Below are 17,332 nucleotides of genomic sequence, written 5' to 3' on the forward strand. Positions count from 1 at the left end.
CCTGAATTATTGGAATATGCATATGTGTTGAATTTTTTTTTAAATGCAGTAATCATATTTTAGTAGCATGTCATCTTAATGGTGTAGGCTACCTTTAGGAAAGCTTTTTTTTTTAAAAAAAAAACTGTATATTGTGCTTACTAGAGAGTTCATATCTTTAAATTTTATTTTAATAATTACAAAAATGTTACCTTGAGTTAAAATATAACCCATTACCTAATTTATTTTGAATGCTAAGTAAAATTTTGTATTTTTTAGAACCTACTGTAGTACCAACCACTTCTGCGAGAATGGAATCACAAACCACAAGCACTTCCATTAACAACTCAAATCCATCTACCTCTGAGCAGGCCTCTGATACTGCTTCAGCTGTCACTGGTAGCCAACCCTCCACAGTGTCAGAGACTTCAGCTACTCTTACAAGCAATAGTATGACTGGTACTTCTCTAGGAGGTATGTAATAAAGTGGGAGAGGACTCTTTTTCATTACTCTTGTTAGAAAAAGTGTTGTTTTTAATATTTTAGCTATATTAGCAAGAACATATTCTTAGAATAAACCATATATGAACAAAGTAGTCTCTTTATAATTAGACTGTAATTTCATATTTGAGTTTGTGTGCTATATATTACCCAGTTATCATAGCTCAACTGAAAGAGATCAGCGAGAATTAAATGGCTAAAGATCTGAGCAACAGAAGAAAAATAGATAAATGGAACTTCATCAAAATTTATACCTTTTGTACATCAAAAGACATTATCAAGAAAGTGAAAAAGCCTACACAGTGGGAGAAAAATACTTGAAAATCATATATTTGGTAAAGGTCTATTATCCAAACTATATAAAGAGCTTACACAGCTCAACAATAAAAAGACACCCCAGTTTAAAAATGGGCAAATAATTTGCATAGGTATTTTTCTAACAAAGATGCATGAAAACAGCATCATTAGTTATTAGAGGAATGTAAATCAAAATCACAGTGGAACCACTTTATCCTCATCAGGTTGTCTATTATTCAGAAAAACAAACCAAAACCAAAGAACAGGAAATCAGAAAATAACCAGTATTGACAAGAATGTAGAGGAATTGGAACCCTGATGAACATCTGGTGGGAATGTAAAGTGCTGCAGCCTTTATAAAAAACACATTGGCGGTTCCTCAAAACTTTAAAGCATAGTTAGCCTATGACCAACAGTCTCACTCCTAGGTATGTCCCCAAAAGAATTGAAAATGAGGATGGGTATTTTTTAAAAAGTTTGATGATGTCCATTTTCTCAAATTTTTTTTGTTTCTTTTGGTGTCATATCAAAGAAACCCAGAGTCACAAAGATATACTCCTGTGTTTTAAGTGTTTCAGCTCTCACCTCAGATTATTATCTTTCAGTTAGCAGTGATATCTCTGGTTCTTGTTCCTGTCACTTGTTTAAGAGCATGAAGCTGCCCTTCTTTCACACCTGGACAAAGGCACGGAGATAAGAACTTGCTAACCATTTACTGACTGGGATGTTGTAGGCCCTGTGGCTCATAGAGTGTATCACCATTAATAATGAAACCACCTTATGCTTTCTTTCATTTTTCACTTTTAATAGTATTGTATTTAATTCTAACAGTATCATTATAACCTACATTGAGCAGATTAGGAAATCTTCTTGTGACTGGATTAGGTCTTGCTGTTGTAGAAAATTGAGAGTAGAATCCAGAATCTAAGGAGTTTTCCCAGAGATATCTTTTAAATACTATATTCTTTGGGGAAAAAAGTAAGCAGAAATGAAATGTGCTAATTTTTATTTCATTTATCAGATGTATGCTCTTTCCCGAGTACCCTACTGAGTGTCTTATGTGTTATTTTTATATATTATCATTTAATCCTTATAAACTTTCTCGTTGTATTACTCTTCCCATTTCAGAAATGAAGGAATCTGGAAGTTAAATACTTTCAAAAAAAAAAAAAGTTAATAATATTTGAGTCAAAGATTTGAACTCTTCTCATGCGCTCCTTTTTCCTGGTAGCTTTATGTACTCTGATTCTTGTCTACATTTTATGTGACACAGTCCCAACTTTACTTCAAGACTTTTTCAGAGCTTTTATTTTCTTATATTTTTAAGTCTCTTGTTCGCTTAGAACTCACATTTAATATATATAGTGACTTCATTATCTGAATGGTTTTCTCATGATACTATTACCTATATTGACGACTATGTTTGGGATAGACTTGGCTGTGTTGTGTTTTTCTAGAGTAGGAGAACCCTGTTCCAGGCCAAATTGTTCCTCTCTATAAAACTGAAAGAAGCAGATACTCACACAACATTAGGGGCACTCAGTTTTGCTGATTTCATTTCTTGCTAAGACTCTATAGAACATCAGTCTCCTAATTTTTTCATATCCTGTCCTTACTTTGTACCTTCTTGCGTATTTCCAACCTTGAATCACTCAAGCCATCAAGCTTCACTCCTCTCTAGGTTTTTAGATGGGCCTCATGAAAATTACAGAACCAAGCATATTGGTGCCTTGTGAGTTTATGGTATCAGAACCAAGCATATTGGTGCCTTGTGAGTTTATGGTATCTGATCTTGGACTTTTGATAATAAGTTACCGTAGTGTGATGTATCTCAGTTAATTCCCTTTCCTTCCCCTTAGTGGCTATTCCAAAATTCCCTCATTTTCCTCAAGACTTTGATTCCTCCAGGGAAAAATAAATTAAAAAGTAAGTGGAGGGATCCCTGGGTGGCGCAGCGGTTTAGCGCCTGCCTTTGGCCCAGGGCACAATCCTGGAGACCCGGGATCGAATCCCACGTCGGACTCCTGGTGCATGGAGCCTGCTTCTCCCTCTATGTCTCTGCCTGTCTCTCTCTCTCTCTCTGTGTGACTATCATAAATGAATAAAAGTTATTAAAAATAATAATAAATAAAAAGTAAGTGGAGGTTTTCAAACATTCATAACTTCCAACCCTTCCATGAAAACTTTTATATCCTTCTTTCCTTACTCTTGGTCTTTTAACTCCTTCTTTTCCTTTGCAGTCCCTTTATTCATGCTCTACCTCTTGTCCCTTCTTGTGTCCTTGACCTTGCTTTAACAGTTACCTTCTCAGCATCTTTGTTTGCTCCATTCCCTTAGTGTGCATTAGTACATTTGTGTTAAGTCTGTGTACCCTTAAATGGGTCTTCTATACCTGAAACTCCTTCCTTAACTTTCTTCTGACTCTTGTCAAAACAAATGTGTTAAAAAAATCTGGCAGTAATCTTCGCATCTTTGTTTTCTCCCAGGACTCTATTCTTATCCTTTCTCACTAGCCCGTCTCATAACTGCATGTGTTTTCAACTACTGCCAGTATGCCAGTGACCTTCCATTTGTGTTTCTAGAGCCTTCTCTTTGTTTTAAATTTTTATATCCAGCTGCCTATTGGACACCTCTCTCCGTTGGACGACCATTCTGCAACCACCTCAAACTCCAAACACCCCAAATAGCTCATCATATATCTTGACTTTTCCATGTGCTTTTTACTTTATGCATGCATGGTATCTTATATATTCATTTATTCAAATATTTATTGATTGCACACTATAAATCAGGCACTGTTCTAGGCACTGGAAAGAAAACAAATTTTCTGCCCTAACAGAATGTTCTAGTGGATAATAATAGCTAACATCTGTGTTATGTTGAGCTCGTAATATTGGTCCATGATTTATCTACATTAACTCTATTTTTTATAATAACTTATGAGGCAGAGTCTATTATTACTCTTCTCATTTTATAGGTGAAGTAACTTGGCCATGGTTAAATGATAGTGGAACCAAGTATTCAAAAGTAGGAAGTCTGGCTTGGAGCCTGTACTCTTCCTTTATTTCTCCGTCTTGACACTGTTGTCTTTGTGCTATGCAGTTCTTTTTATGGGGGGCTCCCCATGCATTGTAGGATATTTAGCAGCATTGTTGGCCTCTACCTACTAAATACCAGTAGTACCACTTCCCCTCTAGGTATCCCCAGATGTTCCCTGGGGCACAACATTGCTCTATACTATTTTAGAACCCAGTGCTTCTATTTTAATGCTGGTTGATTTATATCTTAAATTGTTTCCATATTTGATGATGATGATCTCCTTAAGGATTAAAGATCAAGTTTTTCTCTTCATAGTACTTAGCTCCATACATGCCTCTTTTCCCTTGAGAGGTAAACTTATATTTAGCAAGGGCTTATTAAACCACCTACATTGTACAGGCCTGTTTCTAGTTGCTAGAGATAAAACAACAGAGGCAGACAACATCATAATAAGTTATTTTAAATGCCAGGACTTTCAGGGAGCCTGCATGGCTTAGTCAATTAAGCATCTGACTCTTGATCTCAGCTCAGGTCTTGATCTCAGGGTCATGAGTTCAGGATCTTGAGTTCAAGTCCCCCATTGGGCTCCAGGCTGGGTATGTGAAGCCTACTAAAAAGGAGTGGAGGGCAGGACTTTAATTTTTCACCACTGTATTTTTCAGTGCCTTATATAATAGATCCTTTACCAGTACCATTATTATGTGTAATGCTTGCCAGAGGAATGAATACATCTCAATAATCATGCTAGAATCACAATGAAAGTATCTTAACCAGCTTGATGTCACTGGGCTATGGAATTAATTTCTCTGGTGCAGGTTTATTATTGTTTCATTTTTAGTGGACACTCTCTGAGCTAACTTTAATAAAAAGGAAATGTTTTATTTGCTTGATCAGATCTTAGTATTTCACTTCTAATTTATGGTAGTTTCCTTGGTCAGTCACTCTCGAACAAGAGGAAATTCAGTTGCCTTTACTTTGGGTTACCAGCCTGTTTAAGCAACAAAGAGGTTCTGCATTCCAGGAAAATATATTATTAATTTAACTGGAAGCCAAAACTGTACCCTAAGAAGTAGAACTATAAGGTCAGTCTTCTTTTTGAAGCCACATCGTTAGTGATATGACCCTTTAAATATGTGTTCAGCTGTAAATATATTGTAGTCATTATGCTTCCTCTTCTCTCACTCTGATTTTTGTATTAGAAATATTTGAAGAAAAAGAGGACAACTTCTTTTTGAACAAATGAGTATCATATCTATCACTTTGTTCACAGCCTTACTAGTCCACACATCTTTTGCTCTGACTGCACACTCCTCTCCTAAAATTTGAAGTTATACATAATCCCCAAATAGCTGGATTTATAAAAATAAAGTATTTTAATTGGAAGGAACTATATGAAGGTCACTTAGCTTACTCATTGAATGGATTTGGTGTTCCAGAGGTTTCTGATAATTTTTTATGAAGTAACACAATAAATGATGTTCATTTGTGCAATACTTGGTCATGGGAGCTGAGATAAAACCCTGAAAATGTTGCTGGAGGTAAAGCTACTGTAATAGTTATTGCTATAGATATTACAGCATATGGAAAATAGTTAATGTTTGATTCAGTATAGCTAAGATAGACAATCATGATCTATTCCTGATAAGCTAGTTGTAACTTTGTCCAGGTTATTTAAGAAAATTGGAGGGACACCTGGGTCACTTGGTCAGTTAAGTACCTGCCTTCAGCTCAAGCCCTGATCCCAGGGTTCTGGGATCGAGCTCCGCATTGGGCTGCCTGCTCCTTGGGGAGCCTGCTTCTCTCTCTCCTCCCTTTGCCTGATGCTCTTCTTGCTTGTGTGCTTTCTCTCTCTCTCTCTCTGTTAAATAAATAAAGTCTTTAAAATAAAATTGGAATGAAAGTGACATAATTATATAATTGACTTTAAATCTGCTGTAATTTATCTTTTAAAAGTAAACACCATGGGGTGCCTGGGTGGCTCAGTTGGCCAAGTATCTAACTCTTGATTTTGGCTCAGGTCATGATCTTAGGGTTGTGAGATTGAGCCTCGTGTCAGGCCCTGCACTCAGCAAGGAATCTTTTAGAGATTCTCTCCCCCCCCCCCCATTTCCTCTGCCCCTCCTCCAACTCACACACACTCTCTCTCTCAAATAAATAAATAAATCTTAAAAAAAGAGAGAGAGCTTAAAAAAATAAAACATCTTGTCACCTTTGTCGTTGTTGTAGTTACAAGTTACTTGTAATATTTAACCTCTCAACTGATTCTAACAAGGTAGTACTGATTCCAGGAGGCAGTTAGAAATTAGTAAAAATTAGGATTTGTTTTTCCATCCAAGGTCACAGATTCCTGAATTCTAGTTCCAAGTTAAGAACCTTTACAAAAGGGCAGCCCGGGTGGCTCAGTGGTTTAGTGCTGCCTTCAGCCCAGAGCGTGATCCTGGAGACCGGGGATCGAGTCCCATGCCGGGCTCCCTGCATGGAACCTGCTTCTCCCTCTCTCTCTCTCTCTCTCTTTGTCTCTGTCTCTCATGAATACATAAATAAAATCTTAAAAAAAAAAAAAAAACCTTTACAAAAGAGTACAAGAAATTAGCCCAAATAGGACAGACTAGGAACTTAGAAAAAAAAATGTACAGAGATTTAGTATGGAGATACTGCTTAACAGGATTTAGATCACAGACCTTGCCCAGAAGAGAATCAGGAAAGGCAGGATAGGACATGTATGGGAGGGCAGACCCAAGAGAATTACAGGGAGGTTTGCTGCAATCAGACATATCAACCAGAGCCTGAAGCACCCCACCCAGATTCATTTATGTGAGCCTATAAATTCCTTTTATTATTTGAGCCAGTTTAGGTTGGATTTTTATATTATTTGTGAGTATCTAGTATATTCCTAATCAGTACATTGGGCCAGAAGAGATTGGCTAGGTTCTGTGAGCCAAATATTAGCAGTTTCCCTGGTCTTGGTTACTCCAGAAATAGGGCTAGAAGAGTGGTACTCTAGAATCCTAAGGGCTCTGAGGAGATGACTCAGGAGTCAGGTGCAGAAGGGGGAAAGGAATTAATAAGGACAGGGCTCTGGGCTCTCCACTCCTCTATTTTTTTTAAAGAATTTATTTACTTGAGAGAGAGAATGAGTGCACGCAAGCATGATCGACCGGAGGGGCAGAGAGGGACAAGCAGAAAGCTGAAGGCAGTCACTTAACTGACTGAACCACCCAAGCACCCCTCTACTCTTTAATTTTTGTATTTTAAATTAAAAAAAATAATAATAATTTTTAAATATTTTATTTTTAAGTAATCTCTAAACCCAACATGGGGCTCAAACTCAACCCCCAGCTCAAGAGTCGCACAGTCCTCTGACTGGGCCAGCCAAGCTTCCCTCCATTTTTATCTGTTTTATATAGTTTGTACATAATATGCAGCTTGAGAAAATGCTGTTTTTTAGATAAGTCTGAAGCCCTGAGGTAGACCTTCTTGGGGTGCTTTTGCAGGTCTTCTGGCATGGAAGAGCATGCCTTCAGAATAACTGGGCATATGGCAGAGAGCATAACCAAGACTCAGATGATTCATACCTACAGAATCATCTTTTCCAAAAACAATCATGCAAGATGATTATTGTTCCATTTAACATTAAGAAAGAGGTCAAATAACTTTTCTAAGTCACATTGCTCAGGATTACACAGGCTTAGGACTAAACTCAAGCACATCTGACTCCATGCCTTTCCTATTCTTCAACTCTAGTTCACTAGATTATTATGAGATACCTTTAATTTTTCACAAATTAGAGTTTTATTGTTCTATTCTTTCAAGTCTGAGTTTGGAGGGCAGAGGAAGGGAAAGGATGTCAGGTTAGTGAGACTTAGCAAGACCTCTCTGAGTTGGGTGGTTATGTCTTAAGAAGATAGGATTTTTAAGAAACACATAGTCATTATTTCATAGAAATGATTTATGGTGTTAGAGAGTTCATGGACTCAGAAGAATCTTTGTTGCAAATAAGGACTCACGTGACATACTAGAATTTTTAAAAATTCAGTTTAAAGTTTATTGTTTATTATGACCTAGGAAAAGGCTATCTCTTGTCATATTTAAACATCATGGTAGTGGCACCTGACTGGCTCTGTTGGAAGAGCATCCAACTCTTGATCTCTGGGTCATAAGTTCGAGCCCCATGCTGGGTGTAGAGATTACTTATATAAATAAAACTCACACACACACCCCCCGCCCCACATACCATCATGGTAAAGGTGAGCCTCCTGAAGGATTTATGCTTTCAGAAAAATCCTAGTGAAGATTACTGCCCGAAATTATGTCATATGCATGTTAAGAATGTGGTGCTATCACATTCTTCTTTACAGAGATTTGAATTTATTCAATTGATTAAATTTAATCAATTCTTTATTTGCTTAATTTATATACAGTACCTATGTTTTACAGAGTGATATTTGATCATTTGATTGTTCTGTGCATTTTTGTTTCAAGATGACTCAAGGAGAACTGCCTCTAATGCTGTAACAGAAACTGGCCCTCCTGCAATGCCAAGATTACCTTCCTGCTGTCCCCAGCACTCACCATGTGGAGGGTCATCACAGAATCACCATGCATTAGGACATCCACATGCAGGTTGCTTTCAGCAGCATGGCCACCATTTTCAGCATCATCACCACCACCATCATACCCCCCACCCGGCTGTCCCAGTTTCTCCCTCCTTTAGTGATCCTGCTTGCCCTGTGGAAAGACCTCCACAAGTACAAGCACCTTGTGGAGCCAACAGCAGTTCTGCTACCAGCTATCATGACCAGGTATGTGGAATTTGATGAGGTCTTCTTTTTTTTTTAATTTGTAAAAACTGTGCTTTTTTTCCAGGAGGAAAAAGAAAAACAACCTTCAGGATGAATTTTATACACTAAATATAAATATGTTGCCCTTGCAAAAGTGGCCCAATTTAGTGGTCTGTGTTTCTTTTTTTTTATTAAGTCTCTAGGATTTTCTGATGGTCTAAATTATTGCAACTAATTGAGAGGGCCTGGGATGTAGAAAATTAGAAGTGATACTTTTTTAAAATTCTGAAATGTTTTTTGGGGTTTTTAGTTAAATACAGGTGAATCTGATCTTTGGAATTTTATTTCAGAGTGTTGGAATTGCTGTGTCAACCTGATTCATGAGAAATAAGGACATTTTTCTAGTTTTGTTTTTTTATCCTCTACCTTTTACTCTGGAACTCCCTATATCTTCACTTATCTAGAAATAAACTGCCTTCTCAAATGCAAACCAGTGACATGGTTTCTCAGAGCCAGATGAGGTGTTTATTAGTTTATGGAGAATTGAAATATCTATCAGTAACAAAATTATAATTAACTTATTTGATATTAATGATGAGTGCTTGAAATGTCAAATAATATTAAATTAGTGTCAGTGATTATGTGGAGTAAGTGAAGGTCAGGTATTACGTGTATTACGTGTTGTTTTAACTTCTGCTGTGTCATCTCTATGTATAATTGTGATATTTTGGGGTACATACTTTTAAAAGTAAAACATAATTTTAAGGTAAAACTGTAACTGACATATACTAGAAAATAGTCAAACTAGAAAATTCAGGGCAATTGCTTTTCTGTATCCCCTGACCTTTCCTAAATACTTCATTTTTTAAGATTTTGATAGTTATCTTTCCTGGATCTGACAGATTAAAAATAAGAAAGAGGGATGTTCTCTTAGAAAAACCAAACAAACAATAGATAAGCTGCTATTTTCGAGAGTAAATTTGAAAGAGTTTGGTAGGAAATATGATTGAAGAGATTTTAGACTGTTTTGGTTCTCCTAACAGTTCTAAATATTAACATCTACTGATCCTCTAAAACCTGTTCTTCCTCTTGGGAATGAAGAAACATCAAGAAAAACTTCTTAGTGGACTGAATGAAAGGCCCTGCTTAAAAGTAAAATTGTCTTTCACTAGAAATATGAGCTGAAAGGGAGGGTTTATAAGTATTATAGGAAAACAGTGAAGAAATGAATCTGCTGACTTTTTCTACATTCGTTCAAGAGCTACCAAAACATGGGGCCTTTTGTTTACAGAATATTGTTGTTGTTGAACTAGTAAAGTAATACAGCTGGTTTGAGAGAGATCATACGAATGCAGTATTTTCTTTTAACCTAGTGTGTTAATTACAGGTAGAATCTTATACAGTTTTGTTCACTGTTAAATAAATGTAACCTATTCACTTATCTCTAAGTAGATATATTTGGACTGCACACAAAACTTGAAGAACAGAATCAGGCAGTCAGTGGTAATAGAGGGTATGAAGGAGAAACAGTGAAGTTTTAACAATATAAACAGACTCATATAGACAGTTAGAAAACTGAAATCAGCCACATGCTCATGAGGTAATGTCTGATAGTCTTTAGTTGAGATCTGTGTGGGCACAGCAGGAAGTTGAGGAGTGGGAGAAGCAAACTGATCTGAGCATTTGTGATTGTGTAGATGTATTATGATTAGTGTCAGGTTGTGGGTAGGCAGACAAGGGTTGGGGAGGATTAGGCCTGACAACAGAGAAGGTGCAGTAGTCACTTGACACTTTGTAGCCCTTACTACTCCTTTGGATGTAGCTTTCTCTTTTGAGAGAATAGGTCAATTAGTGTTATGCATTGCTTAGGATCTTTGTAAAGTAATACTTGCCATTTCTGTGCCGATCTTGTTTACTATGTCTTTATCCTTCTAGAGCAAGATTTGAATGAACTGTTGGTATTGTGAAGAGGCTTCGGTTTAGTGGTCCCTCCCCCTTCTCTTTTTATTCTTTACTTTTACCTTTACCCTCAGTTTCTTGCTAGGAGGACATTCACCCTACTTAACTTACTTGCTGGGAGTGTTCTTAATCACTGACTGGAAAAAGATAGGAAATTTACTCATCTTCATAGTATGTTGATAATCCAGTCCACTTGCCAAGTCTTAGCCAAAATAGGGAAGGGATTATAAATTCATAGTCTTACAATATTTTTAACCTTATTACCCAAGTTGAAGGACATACATGTATTTGTCAACTCAGGCTAGAATTTGCATAGGTACATGATCTAGAAGAAGAAAGGAGCTCTTTTTCAACTTCCCATAGCTTCTCCTGTGCCATCATCCCCTTTCCCTTTTAGCATTCAGAGTTCCTTTTGTTTCTGTTACCCTTGAGCCTGGAGGTCCATTGGAAGTTCAGAGACCACAATGGTTCCTTTGAGGACTGCTGGGTGACCTGGGCGTCTAAAGAATGCATTTCCCTAGTTTTCTTCATCTTTAGCTCCTCAGTTTCCAGTATTGAACAATTCTTGTATATAAATACATATATGGCATCATGCTACTATTTTCTTTTTTAAATTATTTTCTTTAATCACATTTTTAAAATGACAGCTATACTAAACACTAAGCAAAGACTTGTATTTAAATCACTTAAGAGGGATCCCTGGGTGGCTCAGCAGTTTAGCGCCTGCCTTTGGCCGGGGGTGTGGTCCTGAGATCTAGTCCCACGTTGGGATCCCTGTGTGGAGCCTGCTTCTCCCTCTGCCTGTATCTCTGCTTCTCTGTGTATCTCTCATGAATACATAAATAAAATCTTAAAAAAAAATAAAATCACTTAAGAGGGGCAGGGTGGCTAGATGTCTCAGTTAGCATCTGCCTTCGGCTCAGGTCACGATCCCAGGGTCCTGGGTTTGAGCCCTACATCTGGCTCCTTGCTCAACAGGGAGCCTGCTTCTCCATCTCCCTCTGCCTACCACCCCCTCCCCCTGCTTGTGCTCCCTCTCTCTCTGTCAAATAAATTAATAAAATCTTTTTAAAACACTAAATTAAGATACAAAGAAGCAGTTCTGTTTTTGTAATCTACTCTAGAGTAGATTGTGATCGAGTGAAGTGTTTTACTTAGGATTTTTCAAAATGCTTTTGGGGAATAATCTTAATTACTGATGAGTAGACATGGAATCTATACTCTTTGATTTCTTTTCCAACTTAGTAAATGGACCTTCCCTAAAATCATATTTCTAATTTTTTTGTAAATGAAATTATTATAAGGCAAAGCTAGCTCATCATTCATCTTGAATAATCACACACCCTTTGTTATCTTGGATAGTGTTTGTATTATTAGAGTTTCAGTTTAATGTTTGCTATTTACAGTTTAGAAACAGAACAGACAAGTTTGTACCTAGAACCCTTAATCTTTTCAGTGGTGTGATTATATGTTTTATGATTTTAAAGTTTCTTTCTCTCTAAAATCTAGATAATGGAAGAGAGCTAGACCTTAATATAGAAATGAATTTTTGTTCATCTTGTAGCATGATCTTATGCCTGATTTTAAAAAACTGATTATAGATTTTAAATATATGGTCACTACAATTTTTACAATCCAAAGTACACAGTATTTTCTTAGTGCTGAATAGGTCTTCATACTGAAAATTTTACCGGTTTGAAATTTTTAACTTATTAGAGATTCTATTTTTCTAGATTGCAATTGGAGTACTTTTATAATATAACATGAAACAGTGTTTTGACCAAACTTTAGAAAGATAAAATATAGTTCCTCTTTATACAGCAGGCATTGCCAGTAGACCTGAGCAACAATGGTATCAGAAGTCATGGAAGTGGTGGTTTTCATGGAGCATCTGCATTTGACCCCTGCTGCCCTGTTTCTTCTTCCCGAGCTGCAATCTTTGGCCATCAGGCTGCTGCTGCTGCCCCGAGTCAGCCATTATCAATAGATGGTTATGGATCCAGCATGGTTGCGCAGCCCCAGCCTCAGCCCCCTCCACAAGCCTCACTGTCATCATGTCGACATTATATGCCACCTCCTTGTAAGTATAAATTTAACAGGCAAAGAACTTAGAGGCATATAAATGAAGCATTTGTACATTCCTCTATGAAATAACCTTTCAATAATACTAATTCATAAATTTTTAGTGTTTTCTTGACCTTAGAGCAGGGTGTATTTTGTCCATTTCATCCTCTCTTCACCCCACATTCCCCAAACAGCCTTCTAAGGTAAAAAGAACAGATGTTATTTAAAAAGGTCAGAAAAATAAAAAGTATGATATTTTCTGTCTTTTACATTTTAACATTTACATTTTAATATATGAAATTGAACTACATTGAATGGTACCTTAGATTCCTATGATAGGAAACTTTAAGGGATTGAGATTTATCCTTAGGAGTAACACACAGTTTGAAAGCTTAGTAGTTGTTAGGCACAAACAAATAAATTTTGACTAAGAATTCTGAAGGTCAGCTGAGGCATACGAGAGAATACTTGCACAGAGAGCTTGGCCGGTTGCAAAAAGATTTCTCTGTTCATTTGATGTGGGCAATTAAATAGAGTCAGACATAGTTTTTCTGAAGAAATTGAAATCTTTGAGATCTGTGAGTATCATAGGAAATGAGAAGTGCTCTTAGGCTATGTAACACATATTTACTACTTTGTTACATTATAGGCTAATAAAAAATTAATTAAAAAACTGAATTTTCATACCAGAAGTAAGCTAGGAGGTTGGCAAGGACATTTGCTTTTGTTCTGATTACATGCAAGGGATTGTTTTCAGTTATATATCTCATTAGATATCTTCTTCCATTCCTATAATATAAAAAATCTGAGTCTTACAGATAGAGCTGGAGTCAACCCAGGATTTGTAGAGTGAAACCTGGGTATAATATCATTTACCTTTTCAGTGATACAACTTAAGATATAAAGTATAAGTTAGAAAACAGGTTTTGGAAGAGCTTTCACAAAGCACTGATCAATGGGCAAAATCTTTTCTCTAGGCTGTTTTGTGATACCTATTGATATTTTAATTGATTGTCTTTTATTAGGAACTCAAAATGTGTAGTTTTCTGTCCCCCCCCCACTAATATATTGAAGCAGTTTATAAGTGAGTCCATTTCTTTTTAAATGCCCTAATAAAGAAGTGTTTTAGATTTAAACTTGCTCTACTTTTATTATCAAAGTAACTTGTGTACATTGTAAGAAGTTCAAACTGCAGAATAACATAAAATTAGAAGTTAAAAGCCCTTCTCTCACATTCCACTAATCTGAATATCTTGAAGGTAGCAACTGTTTGTAGCTTATAAAAACCTTCCAGAGCTTTTCTTTCTACACACAAAAGTATATATATGTGTGTGTCTTTTTTATTTTTTTATTTTTATTTATTTTATTTTATTTTATTTTTTTTTATGTGTGTCTTTTTTAAAAAGTGGGATCATAAGTGTATTATTTGCTTCTCTTTGAGTTTTTTCTTTTTTAAAAAAGTTTTAATAGTACATCTTAGATTTTTTTTCCATATTAGCCATAAAAATCTACGTGGTTATTCTCGATACCCTCATAATATTGTGTTGTGTATTAAATCATTTCTCTGTTGAGATTACATTGTAGTTTTTTAGTCTGTCTCTTGGGTAGCTTCCTAGGAGTGAGATTTCTGGGTCAAAGTAACATGTTGAACTTTTAGGAAGCAATATCAAATTTTGTTTTGTTTTGTTTTGTTTGTTTTAATGGCAAGAACACAAAAAATAGAGAAGGAAGAGAGAGATGGCTTATGGGAATGCAGAATGTCACCTTTCTGTAGTGGTTAGCAATCTATTTTGTTTAGAAACTACAGTGAATTATAACAAAGGCTGAACTTTTCACCACACACACACAAAGCTGTGTGAGGTAATGGATGTGTTAATGAACCTGGTTGTGGTAATCATTTCACAAAGTTATATGTATGTCAAATTGTCATCTTGTATACTTTCAATAATATATAATTGTATTTGTTAATTATACTTCAATAAAGCTGAAAAAAATGATTGCTGAAGAGTTAAACTTAAATTGATTCATTCTGAAACAAAACTTTAAAATTTTGTAATATTTGTCAGTATTATTTCTTGATTATGGTTATAGAAATAGAAAACTTCGAATTGAAACTGGAAAAAAAATGCTCTGAATTTGAGGAAGGATAGTTAACAGTGGTAAAACATAGTGACTTCTCTCTTTATAACCAAGTACTGAGTTTTCTTGGAGTAAAGTCTTGATTTGAAAACATGACGTTTAGAAAATCACTTAAAAATTGTCTCAGAGTTTATATTGAGCTTAATGAAAATTTCCTTTAAATACATGCTAGCAAGGTATCCTTTGAAAATATGGCTGAATGAGTTCATGGTTACATAACTTTCACCCCTGCTGAATCAGAAGTGACTAAAATTGAAGGAAATTCTTCTGACCTGAAACCAGAGAATGGCCATTCCTCTGTACCATACTCCAAGAAAGTCTTCCAAATACAATGAAATTGGGACTGGGACTGAAATCCAAGGAGGAGACAACATATTTTGTCTCCTTGAACAGATGCATGTCTCTTAAAGTAAGAGAGATGTGTATTCCTCGGAGAGACTTTTCAGCGGCTGCTTTGAATCCAAGAATGAAGAAATAGGGGAAGCCATCTTTATTCAGGCTGATTTCCACTGCAAGTTCTTGGCAAATATGCCACTTCATCTTCTTAATGTAGCGCAGGAAAAATGACACAGTGCAGGGAGAGAGAAGAGCAGCAATAAAGGAGTATCTTTGCAGTCTTGGCCAAAAGAACTTGCAAGTTCCTTTCTTCTCTATGGTGGTCTGTAATGAGTAATCATAAACAAAAGCAAGATTTATGTATTTATAAAAGTGTAACTACTGCATTTGACTCCACAAAAGCAAAAAACTTGTATATGGTAAAATAAAATTAACAAAAGACAATTTGGAAAAATGTTTATACCTTATAATGACATACCTTCCATGTATACAAAGAATACCTACAAACCAATGAGAAAAACATGAACAATGGCCTAAGAATATGAATGGGCAATTCTGGGAAGAAATATAAGTAGTTAATAAATAGAAGATTTTTTCAGATTGGCATTTAATAAGTTTAGTTATAGTATAGGGTAAATCAGGCACTCTTGTATACTATTCACAGAAATATGAATTATGGTAACCTTTTGGGAAGAGTATTTTGTCAACTGACATCTGAGTTTAAATGATTTTCTCAGACTAAGAACTGCTTCTAGGAATTTATGCCGCAGAAGCTGTCCATGAGTGATATATGTGTGTGCACTCATATGCATGTCTGTATGAAAGAGTGAGCAAAAGAGGCATTATTATATACACAGGTGTTTAGTGCGGCATTTGGATTGTTTCCCATTTTTATCAATGGTGATTTCTTTAATAAATTTTGGTACATTTCTGTAATAGAATATTGTGAAGCTGTGAATGAAATAAAACTGTATGTATTGACATAAAAAGATAACCTAAGATTAATCAAAGAAGAAAGCAGGTTGCAAAGCAGAATTGAACAGACTCAAGTATTAATAAAGTATTCATAAAAATTAAAAGTGTACTAATATGTTTGTTTAGAAGAAAGGAATTTATAACAGCAATGTATGCTCAACAGCATGGTGCCTATATATTTTTTTTTTTTACAGATGCTTCTTTGACAAGACCGCTTCATCATCAAGCCTCTGCCTGTCCCCACTCTCATGGAAACCCTCCTCCTCAGACTCAGCCTCCACCTCAAGTGGATTATGTTATTCCTCATCCTGTACATGCTTTCCATTCTCAGATATCTTCTCATGCAACATCTCACCCCGTGGCACCGCCACCCCCAACTCATTTAGCCAGTACAGCCGCACCGATCCCTCAGCATCTTCCTCCCACACACCAGCCAATTTCACACCATATTCCAGCCACGGCACCCCCAGCACAGAGACTGCATCCTCATGAAGTGATGCAGAGGATGGAAGTTCAAAGGAGGAGGATGATGCAGCATCCAACGTATGTATTATGTTTTCTAAAAGATGATCACGCTGTTCCTTTTCCTTCTATTTCTGTTGGTTTTTAAAACTAAAAGTCTTTAGGAGTGATGTGACCATACTAAATCTTCAGTTCGCTAGAAAATTCTTTACTGAGTTGTCCTGAGTTGTAAGTCTCACAAAACAAGTTCATATCACGTTATTTAAAGAAACCATTTTCAGAATATGACCCAGGGTCATTTATTTTTGTAAGCCAGTCTTGTTCATCAGATTCTTCAATATCCCATAGTAAAGATAAATGTTAAAATTGATGATCCTGGGCAGCCCCGGTGGCACAGCGGTTTAGCGCCGCCTGCAGCCTGGGGTGTGGTCCTGGAGACCAGGGATCAAGTCCCATGTCGGGCTCCCTGTGTGGAGCCTGTTTCTCCCTCTGCCTGTGTCTCTGCCTCTCTCTCTCTCTGAATAAATAAATAAATAAATCTTAAAAAAAAAAAATTAAAAAAAAAAATGATGATCCTGGGCAACAACAGATAAAGTTGTCAAAGATTTAATATATGTTACCAGCCAGAGGGAAAAAGAGTCCTAGTAGAATTTTCAACAACTGACAATGAAAAAATAGCCTTCACTCAGTTTGTTTACAAGCTTATGTATTAAAATATTCTCCAAATATCATGAAAAGACTATAATTGAACTTTCTGAAAATTTAGGATATTTTTCTTTTTTTTTCTTTTCTTTTCTTCT

The 17,332-nt window shown here is 36.1% G+C and overlaps 1 protein-coding gene across 6 annotated transcripts in view; it reads left to right on the forward strand.

Moving 5' to 3' along the window:
• Positions 1-17,332, forward strand: part of RNF111 (ring finger protein 111) — a 67,581-nt gene that overhangs the window by 38,186 nt on the left and 12,063 nt on the right. For 4 of the 6 annotated variants that reach the window (XM_025472652.3, XM_025472649.3, XM_025472650.3 and 1 more), the window contains 4 exons: positions 259-453; positions 8,299-8,618; positions 12,378-12,636; positions 16,265-16,613. In XM_025472652.3, coding sequence (XP_025328437.1) covers positions 259-453; positions 8,299-8,618; positions 12,378-12,636; positions 16,265-16,613 — 1,123 coding nt within the window. The remainder of the gene's footprint in view (positions 1-258; positions 454-8,298; positions 8,619-12,377; positions 12,637-16,264; positions 16,614-17,332) is intronic. The other 2 variants (XM_025472648.3, XM_025472655.3) reach the window with 1 other exon arrangement.

The sequence above is a fragment of the Canis lupus genome, chromosome 30 (genome assembly GCF_003254725.2).
Source record: "Canis lupus dingo isolate Sandy chromosome 30, ASM325472v2, whole genome shotgun sequence".
NCBI lineage: Eukaryota > Metazoa > Chordata > Mammalia > Carnivora > Canidae > Canis > Canis lupus.